This window comes from Centruroides sculpturatus, unplaced genomic scaffold, assembly GCF_000671375.1.
Source record: "Centruroides sculpturatus isolate CEXI.00-Female unplaced genomic scaffold, Cexi_2.0 scaffold107, whole genome shotgun sequence".
Taxonomy (NCBI): domain Eukaryota; kingdom Metazoa; phylum Arthropoda; class Arachnida; order Scorpiones; family Buthidae; genus Centruroides; species Centruroides sculpturatus.
Window position 1 is genome coordinate 194895 of NW_019384422.1, and position 24107 is coordinate 219001.

At 30.2% G+C, this 24107-nt stretch overlaps 2 protein-coding genes across 2 annotated transcripts; both read left to right on the plus strand.

Annotated features, from left to right (window-relative positions):
- The first annotated feature begins 456 nt into the window (after window positions 1-456).
- LOC111619449 (patched domain-containing protein 3-like) lies at window positions 457-13712 on the plus strand. The gene is made up of 4 exons (XM_023361154.1): window positions 457-974; window positions 2082-2569; window positions 3832-4164; window positions 12374-13712. The coding sequence occupies exons 1-4, from the start codon at window positions 466-468 to the stop codon at window positions 13651-13653; spliced, it is 2610 nt and encodes an 869-aa protein (XP_023216922.1). The 5' UTR covers window positions 457-465; the 3' UTR covers window positions 13654-13712.
- LOC111619445 (patched domain-containing protein 3-like) lies at window positions 13680-16408 on the plus strand. The gene is made up of 3 exons (XM_023361150.1): window positions 13680-13690; window positions 14305-14792; window positions 16056-16408. Exons 1-3 carry the CDS (start codon window positions 13680-13682, stop codon window positions 16406-16408), a joined length of 852 nt encoding a protein of 283 aa, XP_023216918.1.
- The last annotated feature ends 7699 nt before the right edge of the window (window positions 16409-24107 follow it).

The following is a 24107-nucleotide window of genomic DNA, read 5'->3' on the forward strand; positions in this document are numbered from 1 at the left end:
TGTGGCCACATTGTCTCTGGGTGAGAAATATAGAATTGAAAAGCATAAAGAAACATCCTGCTTTCGAGTTTATATAATACATATCTCTATATTTACTTTTTACTCGACTTTTTCATGCTTATAATGTTATTACTCGCCATTATTTTATTTCATAATGTAATATAATAGTTTAATAAATCAGTATAATAGTAATTATCATTACATTCATTCAGTAAACAAACCTCACGAGTCATTTATAATTTATAACATTAAATTGTAAAATTATTTTAAAATTAATACAATTTTGCAGACGTACGCCTACAATTTTAAATAATTTTATAATTTAATGTTAATTAAATTATAAAATATTCATAAGGTTTATTTGCTGAATGAATGTAATGACAATTAGATATGTTTTATTAAATCAATTATAAATAATTTAACGAATTTGTTAAAACTTTATTATTATAGAAAGAAGCTGAAATCATGAAGTATGATTACATCAATAGATATGTTTCTCTGTTCTTTGGAAAAATGGGTTGCAGCGTTGGAAAACATCCTTTATTATATTCTTTAACACCATTACTAATAATCGGGATATTATCAACTGGATTTTATAAAACAAAAATTCTAAATGATACCGAAGACTTGTATAGTCCTAAAAATGGAAGAGCAATAGAAAGCAGAACGATTGTAGAAAAACTATTCCCAGTTAATATGTCTAATATGGAATTCAGTAGATCAACAAGACTTGGTCGATTAGGATTTATATTATTCGAAGAAAAAAGTCATAAAACAATGCTAAAAGAGTATATACTTAAGGAAATTACTTATGTTCATAACGTAGTACAAAATATAAGTGTAACATGGAATAACAGGATCTATAAATATCTTGATTTGTGTAGAAAAAATATGGATGGAACATGTTACAATAATAATGCATTGTCTTTAAGAGGAAAGATAAGAAAAATTCGGAAAAAATTACTAAAAATCAGGTAAATGTACACTATACATAATGGTAATTATGAAATTGTAAATTTCATATTGAATTACAGGTAACCCCCGTATAACACGGCACTTCTATAGCACGGATTCGCTCTAACACGGTTCGAGAATTGGTACCATCCCCCGTATAACACGGTACTTTTATAGCACGGATTCACTCTGACACGGTTCGAGAATTGGGTAAAACCCTCGTACAACAGGAAATGTAATAAATTTTTACATACTTAAGTAATAATAGTTCACGAAAATTATTATTTTCGTGAACTATTAGTACTTAAGTATGTAAATTTTCTCTTCTCGCCTTCTGTCGATACACGTGGTCCTTCTCGAAACTTGTTTCAATGTTGCCAGATCGCGACGCTTCTGCTTCTGATGTTGCCGAATGTTTTTCCCTTATTCCATACTTGCTTTATTCTTCATAAGTGCTTAGCACCATATAAGGAAATTTATAAAGACCTTTTAACTAGAAGCAAGCAATCTAAAATTACATACATTTTGCAAAAGGTAAAGCATGGATCTGAAGATAATGCAGAAAAATGCTCAGAGGATAAGGATAACTTGCCAAAAAGAAAACGCTCTCGGTTAATTAATAGTGTTTTTAGTGATGACGAAGAAAACATTGTTTAATTTATATTAATATGTATCACTTAAGAAAATTTTAATAAAGATATTTATCTTAATTATGAAAATATAGTAGCATGTTTTTTAATTTTTGGAACCTAACCCTCCTTTTCGTATTAGTTCTTTGTTTCGTATAACACGGCATTTTTTTGGAACGTAACTACCGTGTTATACGGGGGTTACCTGTATATTTGAAATTTTCAATACAGTCGACCCCCTCTCTATAACACTGTTGATTATTCCATTTTATATGAATTCCATGTTGTATGAGTCACTTAGATTTTACCAATACGTGAGCCGTTCACAGCCTGGCACACGTATTTGTAAAATCTAAGTGACTCGTACAACATGGAATTCATATAAAACAGAATAATCAACAGTGTTATAGGGTGGTCGACTGTAATTTCTTTAAGTTATATTAATCAAAAACAGAATATTTTTATATGTATTTATTGAAATATTTTACAATTTTTCAGATATCCTGTAGACATACATGAAGCAACAATGAATGCAGTATTTTATGCTTATGGTTTAGGTAAAGTATCAACTGACGAGGATGGATATATTAAAAATGTGGGTGCTGTAAGACTAATTTATTTATTAAATTATCAAGATGAAGACAAAAAAATTTTAAACTTAAAATGGGAAGAGAAATTTATTGATACTGTTTCTCAAATTAAATGTGATCATTTGAATATTTATTTTTTTGCATCGAGTTCACTTGATGTGGAAGTAAATAAAATAACAGAATTGGTTCTTCCTCTTTTACCTGTAACAATAGCTATTATGGTGATATTTTCTGTAGTAACTTGTATGACTACTGACTGGGTTACAAGCAAACCTTGGATAGGAATTGCTGGATGTATAAATCCGTTATTAGGTGTCATTGGAGCATTCGGCCTTCTATTATGGACGGGTATGGAATTTATTGATATCAATGTCTCCATACCATTTATTCTCTTAGGTGAGGATTTTATGACTTTTTTTAATAATTAAATATTCAAATCTGATTAAAAAAAATAACAGGTTTATTTAAGTTAAATTGTTTATCTATACAATAAGATATATTTTATAAGACAAATTATGAATTTATTTATTTTTTAGGATATCTACATACTAAAAATCATATAAATAATTATATAATCGTAACTTATATGATTTTTAGTACCCAGATGTCATAGTTTTAATTAATTATAGTGTATTTAGGAAAACTTTTTAGATTAATTTTTATTTTCTTAATTGAGATATCGTTTAGAACTTTAAATATTGAATTAATAGAAATTAAAAATTATAATGTACATTTATAAAAGTTAAATTATTTTGACTTTTGGAAACAATTCTTTCTATCTTAATTGCATGTATTGATCAAGACTTTTGTACGTTATCTATGTATTTAAATAAATTATAATTATGCTGTTTTATTGACTCACTCTTCAAAAATACCATCAGTTTTTCTTGATATTTGTTTTATAATGCAAATGAATAGCAAAGTTTTTATTATTTTTTTTTCCTTTGCTATTCACTTGCTTATAAGAATTATAATTCCTGGAGAGTTGTTCGTCCGAGAATAGCTTAATAATAAACTATGTAAGCGTATACGTTATTGGCAAGATCCGGTCACTAACGATCTGACGATGTCCGCGAGGAGATAATGGTCTGGAGTGTGTCTGCACACAGTCAGTTGGAAACCGTTTTCACTACGGAAAAGAAGTTGTGGCTAACGACAAAAGAGATATCTGTCTAGTTATATTTCTGTAGCGATCGAGGAGCTACAGTCATGCACTGTTGAATTTACTGCAAAGAATTTTGAGATCGAGAAACACGTGACATGAATGAAAATATGATTGATGCTGTTTACAATCGAGAAAAGTGGAGTTTAGATGATAAAAGTTTCTCGGCATTGAATCCATTTTCGATCTGACCCTGCTCGTCTTCTAAGCTCAAATTTGTCTCCGACTGTACGAACAATCGCAACTATACCTAATAACAGTACATCGACTCTAGATTTTAATGGCTCTGTCATATTTGCCAACGACTTGAAGGAGACGAATTACGTGTTATTCAGCGAAAATATTAAATAATTAAAAGGAGATATTAGCAACAAGTACTGTACAGTACATTATTAATCTTTTTGATTTTGTTTTTGTCGTGTTATAACACATAAACAGTTCGTTTTAAATTATACTCTTTGGCAAATTATTATAAAGTATGTTTTGTATATTTTAGGTGTTGGACTGGATAATTCTTTTGTTCTTTTGGCTGCTTGGAGAAGAACAGATCCTAAGATGAGTGTAACGGAAAGAATGAGCATCACTTATTCAGAAGCAGCAGTATCGATAACAATCACTTCACTTACAAATTTTCTGTCCTTTTGTATTGGAATGACTACTAGTTACAAAATAATCCAAATTTACTCCGTTTATATTTCGTTGGCAATAATTTTTTGCTATTTTTGTGAAATTACCTTTTTCGGAGGCATATTAGCAATTAGCGGATACAGAGAAAGTAAATGTCTTCATTCTGTATTCTGTATTCCAGTGAAAAGAGGAAAATTACCAGGTAAATATTTAAATTTTTAAAATATTAATTCAGTATAACATTCATGATTTGCTATTTCTATTTGTAGACTATAACATTTGATTATACCGATACAAAAGTAAAGTTTGATTTCGATTATCTGAAACCAATATTATAATATATCAATCTTTTCGCTGCAATATTTCTTTCCAGTGACTAGATTAAAAATTTCAGCTATTGCATGTATATCCAGATTCGAAATAGATCTGGATCCTTTTAAATTATCTTCGAAAATTTGGAACAGGCGATCAAACTGAAGATCAAAGCCATGCATTACGGGTGAAAATAAATCCACTATACGGAATAAGTCAAAAGCCCTTTGCACCCGCTTTATTCCAAAAGTAATGCAGATATATTAATTTAGATCTTCAGTATTCTTGGAATTAGAAAGGTACAAGCGACTATCCTGTACAGTTATAATATAACGACGGGGGATGGATGGCCGAAACGGTTAAGGTGTCAGTTTACCGTTCTGTGGACCAGGATCGAATCCTTACGAGCAACTCCACGGATTTTTAAGAGTGGTCTGTCCAGACTATAACCACCCGGTCTTACCCATGGTGGATTTGGAAGTTCAAGGGCATGGTTAAATCCACGATGGGCGCTCTTAGTTTCCACAATTCAAAAGAGTCTAAGATAAAAATCAAAATTTGTATAAATATAATGGTGCTTTGCGTTGACAATTCAATTGATCGATCCCTTTTTCCGATTTCTTTCAAATTTAAACATTTATTTATTTTTGTTTAGATTTTGATTAAAGATGTTTGTATACTATGATTTAAATCGGAATAAACATTAATTTTTGACATTTTCTATTTAAAGTTATAAACATATCAAGATATTAGTTAGAACATACACAGCAAGGCCTTAACATCGTTTTTGTTTTTACTCCGTGACATCTCGTATAAATTAAATAAATAATTTTCCTGTTAGAGCTTATATTTAATTTTCTGTGTCTATTTTGGTATTTTTAAAATGTATATTCCAGAAGAAAGATCAGAAAAAAGAAAGAAAACAATAGAACAGAAGGAAGACAGAATAATAAGGATGAAGAACACAAAGAATAGGGCAAAAAAATATTTACAATAAAAATTTACATCTAAATCTCACTTTTCTTTCAATTTATTACTTTTTAATCAAATCATTCATTCGCTAGCTGTACTTAGCTCGTTCCTAAAACTGTCTATAAATAATGAAGATCGCAATATTTTAATAATTTAAAAATTTAAAAAAGTAAACAAAGAACGTAGTAAATATTCTGGTTAATATTCTATAATGTATAATTTACACTGCAGATTTGCTTTGTATCTTCGCAACTTTTTAGAGCAATACAGCAAACGTTTAAATGAGAAAAATGTTAAATATAACTCCCTTTAGTCCCATAAATCATCTCAAGAATGAAATTCTTTTTTATAATACTAAGGCGGTTTCATATAGCTTGCGATAGCAATTTCCGATGGGGAAATAAATAGCGTATTTTTGAAAAAACAAACAGAGGTAAAATTCAGCTGTACGTATTGCCATTATAAAGTTTACAATAACACAATATTCGTGAGGCGTTAAAATGACAAGACGACTAAATCTTTTAAATATAAATCATTAATGCAAACAATTTTAACAGTAGTGGTATTATTGCCAAATCAAAAGGAAAAAAAAGGTAATGGAATCAATCTACTTAGTATTATTCACGGAATTAAACATTTCGCTATTGTTTTTTTTTTTTTTCATTTTTGGCTCTTTCTGCCATATGGGCATTAATTAAGAGACGTATTTTCCCAAATCCATCGTGGGTTCGGCCAGACCCACAATGGGGGCGATTGGGTAGGAAGGTATGAAGCTCAACATATTCAAGACAAACAGACAACCCATGAAACATTCCTAGGAAGTTGCTCGTCTGAATTCGATCCCGGGTTTCACTAAGCGTTAAATTGACGCCCTAACCTTCATGACTATCCGTCGTACATATCGTTTGCTATGTGAATCCGTCTGAAGTCTTTGAAATTTTTGACTTTAATGTTAAATTAAAATATTAATAAATTACATTTTGTAACTTTCAATTTACAAGTTAATTTTATCTTAAAAAGTTATTTCACATATTTTCAATTATACTATTTTAATTATTCACTTAAAATATCTTGAAGAATATGCATCCTAAGAAAAAGATCTACGCCTTAAGAGAAACTCAAGATGACACTGTAGATTTCAACATATATGGCACTACAATCGTTGTAAACAGTCTCTTTTATTTATACGAGGAATGTGAAACAAGGATAATCAACAACAAAACCTTGCTGATATGGGAATTTTTTAAATGTTTAACGCTAAATCCAAATACAACAAGATGGTATGTGCATGTGCAATGGACAATAAACTAATTCTTTGAAATGGAAAGAGAGTATTATTACATACGTTTTAACACTGCTTTTTCGAAGCTGAGAAACACCTGTGAAGTCTGTTTTTTATAGGGTCTTTAGTTTTTGTACTACTTCAAAAGATTGAAATTTTCCTACAAATTTTTATTTATCGAAAGCTGTTGTAAAATGTAGCAGTTCACACTGTACTCCGAAATTGATAGTCATTGTGGCATCTATTATTCGATTTGACTTATTATTTTTGCGACAGCAGCGTTGCCATTCCTAGTACGTTTGTACTTTTCGGGTACATTTTGCTCTTTCGAGTATATTGAAAGTACACTTAGATTTTTAGTACATTTTGAGTACATTATAATATTTCAGTACCATTTATGGTATAAAATAATATTTCATGCCTTCAAGAAAAAATGCAAAAAATTAGTTTAATAAAGTCTCACTAGTGTCACTGCTTGCTAATTTGATTTATCCAATCATCAACAACATGCAGATAGTTGCACGTGCAAATGTTATGACTCAGTGGTCCTCTTTCACACGTGTCACATTCTCACGAGAACCTTGATAAAATTTTTCACGCTACGTGGTCCAAACAATTCAACTCTGTCAAACAAAAATATTGGACAGATAAGGGAATCAATGATTTTAAACTTTTGTCATCAATAATATCAAAATAGCCGTTAAGTGAGAGTGGAATTATTATACAAAATAGTTTTGAAATTGTACAGTACAAATAATATAAATACTATTTAACAAAATATTCGTGAATATGAATTTGAAATAAGCACAAAAATTGAGTATGATGGTATATTAATATTAAAAGTAATCAACCATAAAAATATTACATTTTGAAGGAAAATAGTACCTTTTTTGAAGGAGCTTCAGTACGTTTTGAAATTTCATTGTGGCAACGCTGGACGACGGTTAAAAAAAAAAGGTGGGAAAGAGAACATCACGAGAGAAGAGAGACGACGGTTGAAGAAGAAGAACACGCGAAAAGACAGAAGACGAAAAAGAAGTACTACATTTGTTTTTTTTATAATAATCACAATATTTTTATATAATTTGTATTCTTTAAAACGTTCCTGTTATCGAAATCTTTCTTATCTCAATTAAAGTTTTTCAAAGACACAAAAAACGTCTCACAAAAGTGAGGGCCCGTCCGGGATAGGAATAGGCTTGGATGTGGATTAGTCTGAACTCGAGGAGATTTGACGAACTGTGCTTTGGTTTTGTGAGTACGATGGACATTTACGGACATTTCTGTTTTTGTGAAAATTTCGACGTTGGAGAGTCCGAATACATCGGCATTCTAGAAGGACTTCGATTTACGTTTCGGCAAACCGTGATTAGTTCTAAAATTCTACTTTTAAGATGGCGACGCTTGTAAAAATTATCGGCGAAACATTAAAGTCGGTCTCGACAAGTTCAATAAAATTGTTGCATCAACTTGTATTCGAAGATGTTGGAGATAACAGAAAAAGATTGAGAGTCTTTGACGGATTCAATTTTCTATTCAAAGAGGACGAAAACCTAAAAAAGAAAGTGCAATATATTAATGAGAACTTTCGTTTAAACGACCTAGTTGTTTTGTGTAACTTATTAAATGTTAAATATGATGGTACTAAAGACGAAATCGTCGAAAGGCTTGTTTTTTTCTCTTTCTGATTCAATTAAAATCATTACAATCAAATCTGATCTTGGCAGACGTTGATACCGAAGAGGAAGATGTATTAGAAGTTCAAACTGTTGTTGATGATTCACCTAGCAATAATTGTCTGCATGTTTTGGATATGACTAAACTTTCCATTAACTTTCGTGACGTGAAAAACGTAATCAAACCTTTCGATGGTATTGAATATTGTTCTATCGATAAATGGCTGGATGCGTTCGAAGACTTTGCTAAAATGATGACTTGGTCTCATTTACATAAATTTATATTTGCAAAACAATCCTTAACAGAGTTAGCGAAATTATTTGTTGAAAGTCAAAGCGGTATTAATTCCTGGGATAAATTGAAATCGGAATTAAAAGCGGAATTTGGTAGTAAATATAATTCAGCGCGATTGCACGGTATGTTGGCTAAACGCCAAATGCTCCCAATGAATCTGTGCAAGAATATTTCTTTAAAATGCAAGAACTCGCTAGTCATGGAAAAATTGAACCTGACGGGTTGATCGAATATGTTATTTCTGGCATACCCAGCAACAAAGCGATGTTATATGGAACAGATAGTTTGACAGAATTTCGTGAAATTCTGAGAATGTATGAGAAAATCCGGTCTACGTATCAGAAAATCCGGTTCGTTTCAGTCTAAACCGAATCTACCTACAGAGCATCGAAAACCCCAGCCTTATCGAAATAAGCATGACAGTAAAACTGTCAAATGTTTTAATTGTAACGAAATTGTTCACATTTCGAGTAATTGTTCGTATAAATCTGAAGGTATTAGATGTTTTAAGTGCAAAAATTTCGGCCATAAAGCTAAAGCTTGTCCTCAAAAAGAAGTAAACAAAATAGAATTAAGTCATTTCTCTAGATGTAACAACAAAATTGAAACGGATGTTGAAATCCTAGGTGCAAAAACAAAAGTACTCATCGACACTGGGTCGGACGTAACGATGATACCAAGGCATTTTTATGAAAAAGTAGGGACTCCGAAATTAAACTCAGATGATGCATCTTTAATTGGATTAGATGGAAATAATATTTCTCAGTTAGGTTTCTTCGAAAGTGAAATAAAGATTGACGAATACTCTCTTCCCGCAAATATTTACGTGGTAGAAGATGATCTATGTAATTCTATAATAATAGGAATAGATGTTCTGAATAAACTGAACTTCTCTATAACAAACTACGGATTCAAAGTCATGGAGAAATAAAGTCAAAATAATATTCGTGTTAATTATACGCGAATTTTTGTTCCCGATGGAAAGTCTGTGGCTGAATCAACACTCGTTAGATCAGATGACGCCTCTGGAAAAGGGCAGACGTCCCTTTCTCATTCCACTGAGCGGGGAGAGAGAAACGGTTTTCAAAACACTAAATCACTTGATGAGCGCCCACCCCTTGTGGCTAGTGACACAAACGATTTCGGCACAAATAAAAAAGAAAAGTTGACTTCCAAATCTGATACATTTTCGTGTAAGCCTTGCAATGATAGCAAAAAAAAAAAAAAAAAAAAATGCAATCAAATGCAGATATGGACAGATTAAACCGTTTTAACCATGTTTCGTTCACCGATGATAGGAAGTTTGATTTAACTGATCTCTCAGAAGTTGAGAACGAAAAAACATGCTTTTTAGATCAATTGGCAGATGCGTTATATAGATTTAAGTCACATTCTGGATACAAAGCAACGACAGAATTTGATGAAATTAATTACAACCTATGAGCCAAATAAGGTTAAGGATACCGGATTAAAGATGCAAATTATTTTAACTGACGAAATTCCCATTAGTCATCGCCCACGTAGAATATCATTCGAAGAACAAAAAAATAGTAGTAGACCAAATCTAAGAATGGTTGGACGGTGGCATGATCAAACCTAGCTGTTCAGATTATGCTGCGCCAATAGTTTTATGCAAAAAGAAAAATGGCAAAATTAGACTGTGCGTCGACTTTATAAAGTTGAATCGGAAAACGGTCAGAGATCACTTCCCCTTGCCTTTGATTGAGGATGTGATAGATCGTTTGGAACAATCAAAAGTGTTCACGTCGCTCGATTTAAAAAATGGATTTTTTCATGTTGACATTGATGAGAAATGTAGAAAGTATACCTCTTTCGTTACACACGAGGGCCAGTATGAATTTTTAAAGGTTCCTTTTGGCTTGTGTAATAGTCCAAGTGTATTTCAACGTTATATTTACCATGTGTTTAGATCATTTTTACAAGATAAAACTGTAGTAATTTATATGGATGATATCCTAATAACGTATCTTGCATTAGGTGGCGTTGAACCCAGTTGAAGTGTCTGCGACTGCCCCCTTGGATATTCAGATGGACGGGGGTACTGGATAGATCGGACCACTAACTAGATAGATCTAGTTGCTTAGAACTGGGCCTTTCAGGCCTCAGTTCTGATTGACTTCTTCTATATAATCTTCTTCTATATAATCTATATAACCCAGTCAATCAGAACTGAGGACTGAAAGGCCCAGTTCTGATTGACTTCTTCTATATAATCTAGACATACAGTATAACATAAACCACAACCAGAAGTTGCTTGTCGCTGACATAAAAACTGGACTGATTTTTGCATCAACTTTCCTTGCCAAAATGTAGAGGAAGTAGATGTGTTCAGACTATAAAAGATTCTTTGCACTGATAAGGCACATTTTTATCTCATAAGAACAGTAACCATCGTAACTCTCGCATTTTTACCACAGAAAACCCTAATATTTTCTAGCTGCTTCTGCTGCTCTCACCTAAAGTTACAGTTTGGTATAGATTCACAGTTAATTTAATCCTTGTACTCAGATGCTGAAACAAATGATGGAAAACGTTAATAGAAACATAAGCTCAAAATAGCCGTTTCACAAGCTCTCAGAAAACTGATTTTGTCGTATTTCCGCATCGAATGTGATCACATAAATAAGCCAGATTACGGAAAGTCGAAATTTATGCCATCAGTTAGCCATGTATCTGATAAACTAGCATTGGAGCCTATTGTTGTATTGTATGAATTGAAAGTCTTTTTCTACTTTTCGCTATACAGTATCAGCGATAAAAAAATCCAGCAACGAGTTGCTTAACTTTCCCGGCAATATTTAAAACTGCATGTGGCACCATCTGTTATGAGATTTTATTGAAAACTTTTTATATTTTTAATTAATATAAAATGGCAAGAGAATTTAATTTTGAGAGTAAGGATGAGTTTTATTTTGAATAATAAAATACTAGGGTTCTAATGCAATCATCTCACTTGATGTTTATGACATTATTACTAAATAGTCTTCCTATTGGTCGAATTTTACTGTTTCGTTTTCCGAGACGGAAAAATTTAAAATTTTCAACAGTGTATTCTGTCAACTTTCCATTGGCTTCAACTATAAAAGTTGGCATCAATTTGGATTTATGCCAACGGTTTCGATTGTCTGTTTCATCATATGATACTAGGCTTTATCTTTGGTCAATTCTTCCTTCAAGAAGCTCGTCCCAATAGGCGTGGAACGATCTTCTTCTACGACTACCCAAGACAGTATCGGGAGATGCTCAACACTTTTGTTTTGCAATAGCGATAATGTCTTACGGAACTACTTTCCGGCAAGACGGAATTCCTGTACAGTACACATCGGACTCTGCGTACAGTAGTTTATATCATAATTTTCCCATTACAGAACCGTGCATTTCCACTTCGTTCTCCTGATCTTAATCCGTGTGGTGTTTAGTTGTGGTGCAACTTAAAAGGTGTGGTTTATCTGTTGCAAATTTGATAGTATCACATTGCTTGTGAAAATCAATTACTATCGGCAATTGACGGTTGATTGTCTTCAGATTTCACACGTTCAGAATACATTAAAAAGTGTCTTCTACATCGCTTTGATCTCTGTATTTCCGTTTTTTTTTCCGTTGCTTGCAACGCCAAACTTGTCATAGTAATGAGTTCGGTCTTATTTTACTTACGGTAACCCGTTATATAAATGTAAATTATTATAAACATGTCATTAATCTATCTGTATTCGCATAGTTTAAGGTAAATTTTCGTTCTCATAAAAATATGTAAAATATTTTTTTTTAAATTAATTTTTAAAAGTATAAATCTGATCTGTGCTAATTGAAAAATATCTTAAACTGTTAATGATCAACTAAATTATTTTTACAGATATTCCACTGCTAAAACTTCTTTACGTTGGATTGGTGAAAGAAACTGATGAATTTCATAATGGCAGTAATATATTGGTATTTTGTAGAGATACATTAGGAAAAATATTAACGAAAACATGGGTAAAAATCATAATAATTATATTAACTCTCATATATTGTGCTTGTGGAATTTATTGTCTAAGATTTATCAAACAAGGAATGAAGAAAAATGATTTCTATCCATTTCATTCTTATGCAAATAAATTTGTACATAAACACTATGAATTATTCACAGAATATTCTCATGTTATTCAAGTGGTTATTAATAAAAAATTAGATTATTCCGATAAAAATGTACAGAAAAATGTATTAGAAATTATGAATAAGTTTTCGAATGCAAAATTTATGGCTGGAGAACAATTAGTTGATTTTTGGTTAAAATATTATATTCAATCATTCAATGATAAAAGATTATGGTTTTCGTATAGGGGTTATAATATGAGTAAATCAGATGATTTTACTGACGGACTTCGTGATATATTCCTAAAATTTCCATTTTCACGTCGATTTAAACAAGATATATTGTTCGACAAGAACAAAACAGATATTATTGCATCTAGATTTATTGTAGTAGCAAAAAATATCTCGAATCCGGAACTGGAAAGACAACTTCTATTATCATTATGGGCTCTCGCAGATTCTTGTATTTATCCGGTATATGTTCATAATTTTTGGTTTACAATTATTCAACAGTATGTATATATCGAAGAAACTACTATACATACTTTATGTATTGTTGCTGTTCTAATTATAATAATGTTTTTCTTATTCGTTCCGAATATTATCTGTATTGTTTGTATCGCGATAACAACTGTATTAATTCAGATTGGCATTATTGGGTTTATGTCTATTTGGAGTGTGAATTTGAATACAGTTTCAATGCTATGCTTGTTTATGGCTACAGGACTTTCTGTAGATTACACATTTCATGCCTCTTACATTTATATCACTAGTAAAAAAGATAATCCTAATGAAAAAATAAAAGAAACTCTGTATGCTACTGGATATCCCATATTTCAAGGATGTATATCAACAATATTAGGAGTAGTTGTTATTGTATTTCCTGCTGCTGAGGCATTTAAGATCTTTTTTAAAATTATTTTATTAACAATGATTTTGGCATTTTTATACGGTATTTTCGTCATTCCAGTATTTTTAAATGTTTGGGAAACAATTTGGAAAATTCTAAAAGAAAGAAAACATAAAAATGAACATGTAGAATGTAATGAAATGAAATAATATTATTTACAAAAATTTTTGTAACAATGACTTGCACGTATTTAATATTGTGTTGTAAAAACTATCAAATAAATAATATTTTTGTAAAATCATTTAGTTTATTTTTCATTAATTAAATTTATATTTACGTTTATTATTTATTTATTTTTGTTTCTTTTCATATTAATTATAAACAATTCTAAATTTTAAGAAACAAAAATGATAAATAATCACTGAATTTTGTTTAAATGACATTACTGGTAATTAATCCATATCTAAATTTTGTTTCTGAAGAACTGAATAACTGTCAAACGTTCAGATTTATAGGTAAGTATAGTACAGCCATTTTGTCTGGATACTAAAATAATTAACTGTTCGAATATTTATCTATTCCTCGAGGATAAATACCCGAACAGTTAGTAGTACGTAGTAGATATTNGTTTTATATGAATTCCATGTTGTATGAGTCACTTAGATTTTACCAATACGTGAGCCGTTCACAGCCTGGCACACGTATTTGTAAAATCTAAGTGACTCGTACAACATGGAATTCATATAAAACAGAATAATCAACAGTGTTATAGGGTGGTCGACTGTAATTTCTTTAAGTTATATTAATCAAAAACAGAATATTTTTATATGTATTTATTGAAATATTTTACAATTTTTCAGATATCCTGTAGACATACATGAAGCAACAATGAATGCAGTATTTTATGCTTATGGTTTAGGTAAAGTATCAACTGACGAGGATGGATATATTAAAAATGTGGGTGCTGTAAGACTAATTTATTTATTAAATTATCAAGATGAAGACAAAAAAATTTTAAACTTAAAATGGGAAGAGAAATTTATTGATACTGTTTCTCAAATTAAATGTGATCATTTGAATATTTATTTTTTTGCATCGAGTTCACTTGATGTGGAAGTAAATAAAATAACAGAATTGGTTCTTCCTCTTTTACCTGTAACAATAGCTATTATGGTGATATTTTCTGTAGTAACTTGTATGACTACTGACTGGGTTACAAGCAAACCTTGGATAGGAATTGCTGGATGTATAAATCCGTTATTAGGTGTCATTGGAGCATTCGGCCTTCTATTATGGACGGGTATGGAATTTATTGATATCAATGTCTCCATACCATTTATTCTCTTAGGTGAGGATTTTATGACTTTTTTAATAATTAAATATTCAAATCTGATAAAAAAAAAAATAACAGGTTTATTTAAGTTAAATTGTTTATCTATACAATAAGATATATTTTATAAGACAAATTATGAATTTATTTATTTTTTAGGATATCTACATACTAAAAATCATATAAATAATTATATAATCGTAACTTATATGATTTTTAGTACCCAGATGTCATAGTTTTAATTAATTATAGTGTATTTAGGAAAACTTTTTAGATTAATTTTTATTTTCTTAATTGAGATATCGTTTAGAACTTTAAATATTGAATTAATAGAAATTAAAAATTATAATGTACATTTATAAAAGTTAAATTATTTTGACTTTTGGAAACAATTCTTTCTATCTTAATTGCATGTATTGATCAAGACTTTTGTACGCTATCTATGTATTTAAATAAATTATAATTATGCTGTTTTATTGACTCACTCTTCAAAAATACCATCAGTTTTTCTTGATATTTGTTTTATAATGCAAATGAATAGCAAAGTTTTTATTATTTTTTTTTCCTTTGCTATTCACTTGCTTATAAGAATTATAATTCCTGGAGAGTTGTTCGTCCGAGAATAGCTTAATAATAAACTATGTAAGCGTATACGTTATTGGCAAGATCCGGTCACTAACGATCTGACGATGTCCGCGAGGAGATAATGGTCTGGAGTGTGTCTGCACACAGTCAGTTGGAAACCGTTTTCACTACGGAAAAGAAGTTGTGGCTAACGACAAAAGAGATATCTGTCTAGTTATATTTCTGTAGCGATCGAGGAGCTACAGTCATGCACTGTTGAATTTACTGCAAAGAATTTTGAGATCGAGAAACACGTGACATGAATGAAAATATGATTGATGCTGTTTACAATCGAGAAAAGTGGAGTTTAGATGATAAAAGTTTCTCGGCATTGAATCCATTTTCGATCTGACCCTGCTCGTCTTCTAAGCTCAAATTTGTCTCCGACTGTACGAACAATCGCAACTATACCTAATAACAGTACATCGACTCTAGATTTTAATGGCTCTGTCATATTTGCCAACGACTTGAAGAAGACGAATTACGTGTTATTCAGCGAAAATATTAAATAATTAAAAGGAGATATTAGCAACAAGTACTGTACAGTACATTATTAATCTTTTTGATTTTGTTTTTGTCGTGTTATAACACATAAACAGTTCGTTTTAAATTATACTCTTTGGCAAATTATTATAAAGTATGTTTTGTATATTTTAGGTGTTGGACTGGATAATTCTTTTGTTCTTTTGGCTGCTTGGAGAAGAACAGATCCTAAGATGAGTGTAACGGAAAGAATGAGCATCACTTATTCAGAAGCAGCAGTATCGATAACAATCACTTCACTTACAAATTTTCTGTCCTTTTGTATTGGAATGACTACTAGTTACAAAATAATCCAAATTTACTCCGTTTATATTTCGTTGGCAATAATTTTTTGCTATTTTTGTGAAATTACCTTTTTCGGAGGCATATTAGCAATTAGCGGATACAGAGAAAGTAAATGTCTTCATTCTGTATTCTGTATTCCAGTGAAAAGAGGAAAATTACCAGGTAAATATTTAAATTTTTAAAATATTAATTCAGTATAACATTCATGATTTGCTATTTCTATTTGTAGACTATAACATTTGATTATACCGATACAAAAGTAAAGTTTGATTTCGATTATCTGAAACCAATATTATAATATATCAATCTTTTCGCTGCAATATTTCTTTCCAGTGACTAGATTAAAAATTTCAGCTATTGCATGTATATCCAGATTCGAAATAGATCTGGATCCTTTTAAATTATCTTCGAAAATTTGGAACAGGCGATCAAACTGAAGATCAAAGCCATGCATTACGGGTGAAAATAAATCCACTATACGGAATAAGTCAAAAGCCCTTTGCACCCGCTTTATTCCAAAAGTAATGCAGATATATTAATTTAGATCTTCAGTATTCTTGGAATTAGAAAGGTACAAGCGACTATCCTGTACAGTTATAATATAACGACGGGGGATGGATGGCCGAAACGGTTAAGGTGTCAGTTTACCGTTCTGTGGATCAGGATCGAATCCTTACGAGCAACTCCACGGATTTTTAAGAGTGGTCTGTCCAGACTATAACCACCCGGTCTTACCCATGGTGGATTTGGAAGTTCAAGGGCATGGTTAAATCCACGATGGGCGCTCTTAGTTTCCACAATTCAAAAGAGTCTAAGATAAAAATCAAAATTTGTATAAATATAATGGTGCTTTGCGTTGACAATTCAATTGATCGATCCCTTTTTCCGATTTCTTTCAAATTTAAACATTTATTTATTTTTGTTTAGATTTTGATTAAAGATGTTTGTATACTATGATTTAAATCGGAATAAACATTAATTTTTGACATTTTCTATTTAAAGTTATAAACATATCAAGATATTAGTTAGAACATACACAGCAAGGCCTTAACATCGTTTTTGTTTTTACTCCGTGACATCTCGTATAAATTAAATAAATAATTTTCCTGTTGTGTCATTGGAGCATTCGGCCTTCTATTATGGACGGGTATGGAATTTATTGATATCAATGTCTCCATACCATTTATTCTCTTAGGTGAGGATTTTATGACTTTTTTAATAATTANGGAAAAGTAAGAAAAATCAGATAAAAAGTTGCCTAAATGGTAGAAGGGATGCTGGAAAGGCCTGCAGCGTATGGCATTCATCGAAGATAACACGGAAATGGCAAAGAAAGATTATGTTAAGGCGTGAAAAAGGTAGCTAAACGATGGCGGAAATGCTTGCAGAATAAATAGAGAAACGTCATTAGTGTGAAAGATTATACCAAACACCCCTTTAATATTCAAGGTGTGAAAGTGTTATAGGCACAGGAAGTATATTAGAAATTATAATAAATGTTAGTTAATATGTTACTTATATGCAACACAGAGAAAACCTTTGACTACTAAAATGGGCAACGATATAATTATTTCAATTTAGATGAACTTTTGGACACAACTAGAAAGGAAAGAAATAGGCAGAGACACAGAATTTACAACATTTCTAACGACAGAAAATTACATAAAATAATTGCTCCATTTAACATAAATTATCACTTGTAAATCGATGAATCCGTCTCTTGGCATCACTCCAACTTGGTGAGTCACAAAACGTGTTGGATGCTAGATTTATGTTGTTATTCCCTTTTAAGTTTGTAAAATCATAGATCAAATATGCTTTCTTTCTTACTTTTTTCTTAAAATTACGATTGGTTTTTGTATAAGTGCTATATTTTTCCACATTTTTTTTAATATAAAAAAGTAGGAAGTGTTTCTGAATACTTTACACTCATGTTGAGCTTCTTAAACAACAAACAGTTCTTAAGGATACTTTTTTGGACTCCTATTCATAACTTATAGCTCAGAAATTGGCACTCCTTTCACGTTTAAAGACCACGCAATCCATACTCTTTATGTTATATCACTACGTAAAATATATAACTTTTAAATATCTTTTAATGCATTCTAAATGAAACAGAATGAAAACAGTTCATTATCTTTGATTAATAATTTAATAATTAATTTGTTACACTCCCAACAGTGAAACTTCATAATTTATTTATCATAATTAAGCTTTAGTTTAGTTATACAAATATTTAGGTAAAGCTACGATAATTATCTATAGGAAAATTACAATATATATGTATATATGTGTGTGTATTGGAGTAAGGCTTTATAATGAAATTAAATACGAATATAATTTTTTAAACGAAAAAGTAATCATTTTACAACAATTTATATGAAGTAAAATCTATATATTATAATAAATTTAATGAAAATGTAGTAAAGTTTAAGAGTTAACGTCGAAAAAAGTTTATAGACAAACAGACAGGCTGAGATCTTGCACTCTCATACATCAAACTTTAACGAGTTTGTTGAGAAAATATTAGAAAATTTGTTCTCCGTAAAAATTAGAAAAAAATAAATATAAATTTTAAAAAATTTAAAAATAAAAACTGTAATCGGATTAAGTAATAAAAATATCTAAAGGTTAAAATCCAGTTTGTCTTATGAGTAAAGAAATTAATGGAATTATTCTTTAGTAACAATATTGTAGAGGAATTAATGTACGGTAATCATTTATAATAGAGTTTAAGACAGAAGTGTACGGTTCCTACTTTAATCTGATATTCTACCTAAAATAAGATTAAGTTTTGAAGAATCCAATGCACGGATGGATGATTTTTCGACAAAAATCTCATTTTCTCTGCATGACAACGATTGAATTTCGCAAAAGACATTGTGTGTGGCAATTTCCGCAGTTTGGTTATTACCGGATTTGCTTCATTCTATGACTAATTGGCTATAAAAATAAATGAGATGAAATGCTTGAGTCATTTGTACAATTTTCTCTGTTTTGATTTTAATCGCGTTAAATGTATGTAACCTCGTATTTCATTCGTCTTTTGACTCTCTGCCTGTTTGTTTTGTCCGCTATAAATTACATTTATACTTTTACACACTTATACAATGAAGATATCTCTGTACAAAATATCAAAAACTACGTTCCTAAATCTGTGTTGTGTTTATCTTGATTATATCACATGTCAATGTCGCCATTTATAAGGAATTATATCTTTTAAAATTATCTTAAATACCAGTCAGCAGGACAATAGGAAAAAAGAAAAAACCAAAGACGTTTCCTTTAAATAATATATTTAATATTTTGTATGGATAATGAATATTTAGGTCGTGTGAATAACGAATTTAGACAGTCGACAAACATTAAAAGCAATTGTTTTGGTCAACATTATGTTTGTGTTAAGACACGTGCTTTGTTAAGGACAATCAATTCTGTTTCATCCAAACAATTTTCGCCATTTGCATACTTTATATAAAGAGGAACATTGTTTTAAATTCTTCGTATTTTTTTCTTTATTTATTTAAGTACATAAACTGAATTTATACAAAAATTACACGCATAAGAAATTTCAAATACTTCTGAGAATTCTTTGTTTTTTCATTATAAATACAGTATATCGATATAATATTAATATTCTTGTATTTATAATTTATAATTTTCTGCCATGTTTTATACATGTTTAGCGTATTTACAACTCTACAGTTATAAAATTTACCGACGATTGTAATAAAAGATTAAAACTATTATTACGGAAATTATAATTTGAATCTTTTATTTCTTTATCCCTATTAACATTTTATTCATTTCTACTTCGTGATGCAAATTTTAATATTTGTACATTAAAATTTTTCGAATTTCTACTCTTGTTAAAGAGTTTTGTGATTTTTTTTTCCTTCCAATACTTTTCAATTTTTGTGCTTCAGATGGAGGAACCAGCAGGATTATCTTGACTTCAGATACAGAGGTACCAAAAACTTAGTCTTTAATATATAAAATGATATGATTACCTTCCAATTGTGTGTAAGGGCGGGATTACTCTTTCTGTTAGGAGCGTCGTTTTCGCTTGTTCTAAATCTATTACAAGTTCAACGACATATTCAGCCGTTAAATGGGAAAAATTTGCTATTTGGCTCCTGGTCGTCGCCGTTATGGGTTCCGGCTAGTTGTGGATTAGCCTCGGGTAAGTTATTATTATTATTTTGTTGGACTAGAACTTTTATATTATCTGATCATATTTACATATGTAGAAATTGGTCTAAGTATAGATTAAAGAATGACCAATAAAACGTTTTTAAAGTAATTAACATAGTATATACAGTGTGTATCAGTGGTGCACTTAGAAGGAGAGGTTTTGGTACCCTCTAAAGAAAAAAAGAAAACAAACACTAGAAAATTTTTCAAAAGTCTTATCTTAATTAAAATTCATTTTTTATTTATATTGTGTCATCTCTTATAATTCTAAACTACTTATGAATTACTGGTTACTTAAGATTGGAATTTTATTGGAATTATTTTTATCCATTCAACTCTGCTCCCCCAAAATTAAATCCTGAGGTATGTAATAGTTTTATGAGATTATGACATGTAGATTAAAAATAATAGTAAATCAAAAAATTATATTTTTTAATTAAAGAAGAGATGGTATGATGCATTTTCAGTGTGTTACCATCATTCTAATGCAATGTTTGAGAAAGAAAGCTCTACTGCCAAGAAATTACACACATGGCAATGTCTCCATGTCTAGTCAAGTAATTGGTAGTGTCTTCATTTTTACTACAGTTGTTAATGATTATTTTAAAAATAATGTATGTTCTCTTAATGCATATAAGCAGAAATATTAGCATCAACACATACAAATAGTTATGCCTCTTGTTTTAAATATGGTATTAAAATAATGGTAGTCTGTGTTTATACCCACTATTTCAAAATTTGTTTTTAACAACTGAAATAGATGTTATTATTTTTAATTTGTTTGTCTTTCAACATTAAAACTTTAATTAAAATACACAAATTATTGTAATAACATCATTTTTCTCTCTTCAATTGCTTTATTTTTCTCCAACTATCATAATTATGATTCTGAACATAAATAAATTTAAGTCTGTTTTATTAGGAGTGAAATAATCACAAATGCAATTATTAAACTATTAAATTAGCAGTTTAATTTATTTCAGAGGAAACAAAATATTTTTTTCTTTCCTTTTTAAAGACTTTAAGGATAAACTATGAAGTTTATATTCAATTTAAAATATGATCATTGTGTGTTTCCCATCCCTCTTAAATTTTGAAGTCTTAAGGAAAAGAGAAACAAAGTTGATAATCTGACAATGTCTCAGTAATAAAACTTTTAATTCAAGTTTATAAATTAGCTAACAAATTTGAAGCATATCATTAAAAGAATTTTCAAAGGGTACAATATCTTTATCAAAGATAATTTGATGATTAAGAAAAGCTTGATATCATGTACCATATTTCCTGTAATAATTGCCAATTTAATGATTTTTTTTTTTTTTTTNCAATAATTAAAATTTATTGTTTAATTAAAACCTAACGAAGTGTTTATTTACTTAGGAAAAATCCAGCAAGCATTTACATAGCTTCCCGGCTGTTAGGTGATTCTATTTTAAAAATAACTTTTATATTATTAACAGCCAGAAAAGTAATTAAAAATTGAATGCTCTGTGTCAATCACTTACTTATATACTAAGTGAATGTGAATTGTTGTAGAAGAAAGATCATATTCAAGGCCAAGTTCCGATATCGAGTTTGTTCTCGAAGTTTTCTTCTAGATATATCGGGAATATTCTAGAACAATTTGTCTAGTAGGTATACAGAGTGATTAGAATCAACATCACAATAATCATGCCACCTGATTCCTCGTCTAAAACCAACCCGAAATAATGTTATCCGTTTTTCGATTGTATTTTTCATTCCAGAAATATTCGCGTCGAAATATTTATGACGATCATTTCCGGTATAAAAAACAATCTTAAATAACTCTTATAGAAAGAAGTTTTTTTTATTAACTTGTAGCATAACTTGTTACATTGTTTTCTAATAAGTGTTCAAAATGACTTCCACAAATGGCTGCTCATCGAATCCTTTGTACGCTTTGCTGCATGGTTATGTTTGTGTACAAACGTCTAGACTAGCGACTTTCAACCTTGAAAAATAATATAGGGACTAATAACCTTGAAAAATTATCGTGTACCACGATAATTTTTCAAGGTTATTAAATAAATTATTTTCGAAAGAAGTCCAAACAACAATAGGTGTATACAGTCGACCCCCTATAACACTGTTGATTTTTCCGTTTTATATGAATTCCATGTTGTACGAGTCACTTAGATTTTACAAATACGTGTGCCAGGCTGTGAACGGCTCACGTATTTGTAAAATCTAAGTGACTTGTACAACATGGAATTCATATAAAACAGAAAAATCAACAGTGTTATAGGGGGTCAACTGTATATCAAAATGAAAACCTATTTAAATTGATTATACGAGTTATAATAAATAAACGTATATATAACGTAGTAAAAATGTATATTCATAAGCAAAATTATACGTGAATAACACCGAGTTATTTCATTTAAAATGAAATTTTCTTTAAATCAAAAATGTATCTATATATAATTATCCATAGTTAGTTCAAATTATTTTAACTTAGAAATAGCGGAACATTGGACAGGTTTCTAAAGGCAATTATCATTGTTTACCACACTGTTTACCATACTGTCAACGTCGAGGAACTCGTTATATCTTAAATAAAATGGGATGTAGTGAGTGTGGTTTAAAATATAGTCATAGACAAAGTTTAAACAGGTAACTGAAGTCCTTTCAATATAACAACTGCAGATTCTGAACATCTCATAAATATACCTAATGGAAGTGCACATTGGCACATAACACAAAAAAATATCTTCGAATTACATCTATAAATTACCAGAAGAGTCAATAAAAACAACTTCCGATGAAAATTTTAAATATGAGCGAAGCCGGGCTGCAATTTTTATTTATTTTATTTAAAATATGTGCTCTCCATCTCAAATTAGTAGTGGCTTGCCCCTGTACAGTACATAATACTTTTTACTTTAACAATAGAGTCGTGCTGATCACCTATTAACTGCTTTCAGGGGAAAACTTTTGAATTGAAATAACGTGACTTTCAGTTTGCATCAGAGGTTTATATATAGTTAATCGGGGCATCTTGAATTTCATCTATATAACTCCTCTCGAGATTAAGGAAAGACAAACGAACAGACGAACAGACAGACGACAGTGGGAATTTACAGGTCTACAATTTCTGTTAAACTGCAGCCCAATGAATATGTTTTATTAATGGGGTATAGATTGCCACTACTGGAGCATAGATATTCTCCACTTATTACAGACATTTCATCGCAAGTATCACTAAATTTTATATTATATGCTTAAATTTACTCTTTTAAAGAATTTATCATTTCAGGTCACCATAATTTTTTAAACAATGTATAATATAAATCATAGCACCATTTTTTTATTAGGACAGAGTGTTTCATCTGCTACTTTCAGCCTTTTATCATCATTATCATCCTGAAGTCCTGATTTGTAAGTTTCCAATGCTGATGATGACGAATGTTCTTTAGAAAACAAATCTTTAAAAATATCCTTTATTTCTTTACTTGATGTTCGATGTATTAAAGTCTGTAGCAAATAGTAAATGATTATGAGTATGTTTTAATCGAACTTCTGTTGAATAATGTGGAAGAAACTCATCTGTGCTCATGAAAATATTTACTATATATTGATATTTTTACACTTAGTCAATTACATTAGCCGATTTTTTTGCAACATCAGTGTTTGATTTGCATTACAGATCTATCGCAATACAGTACT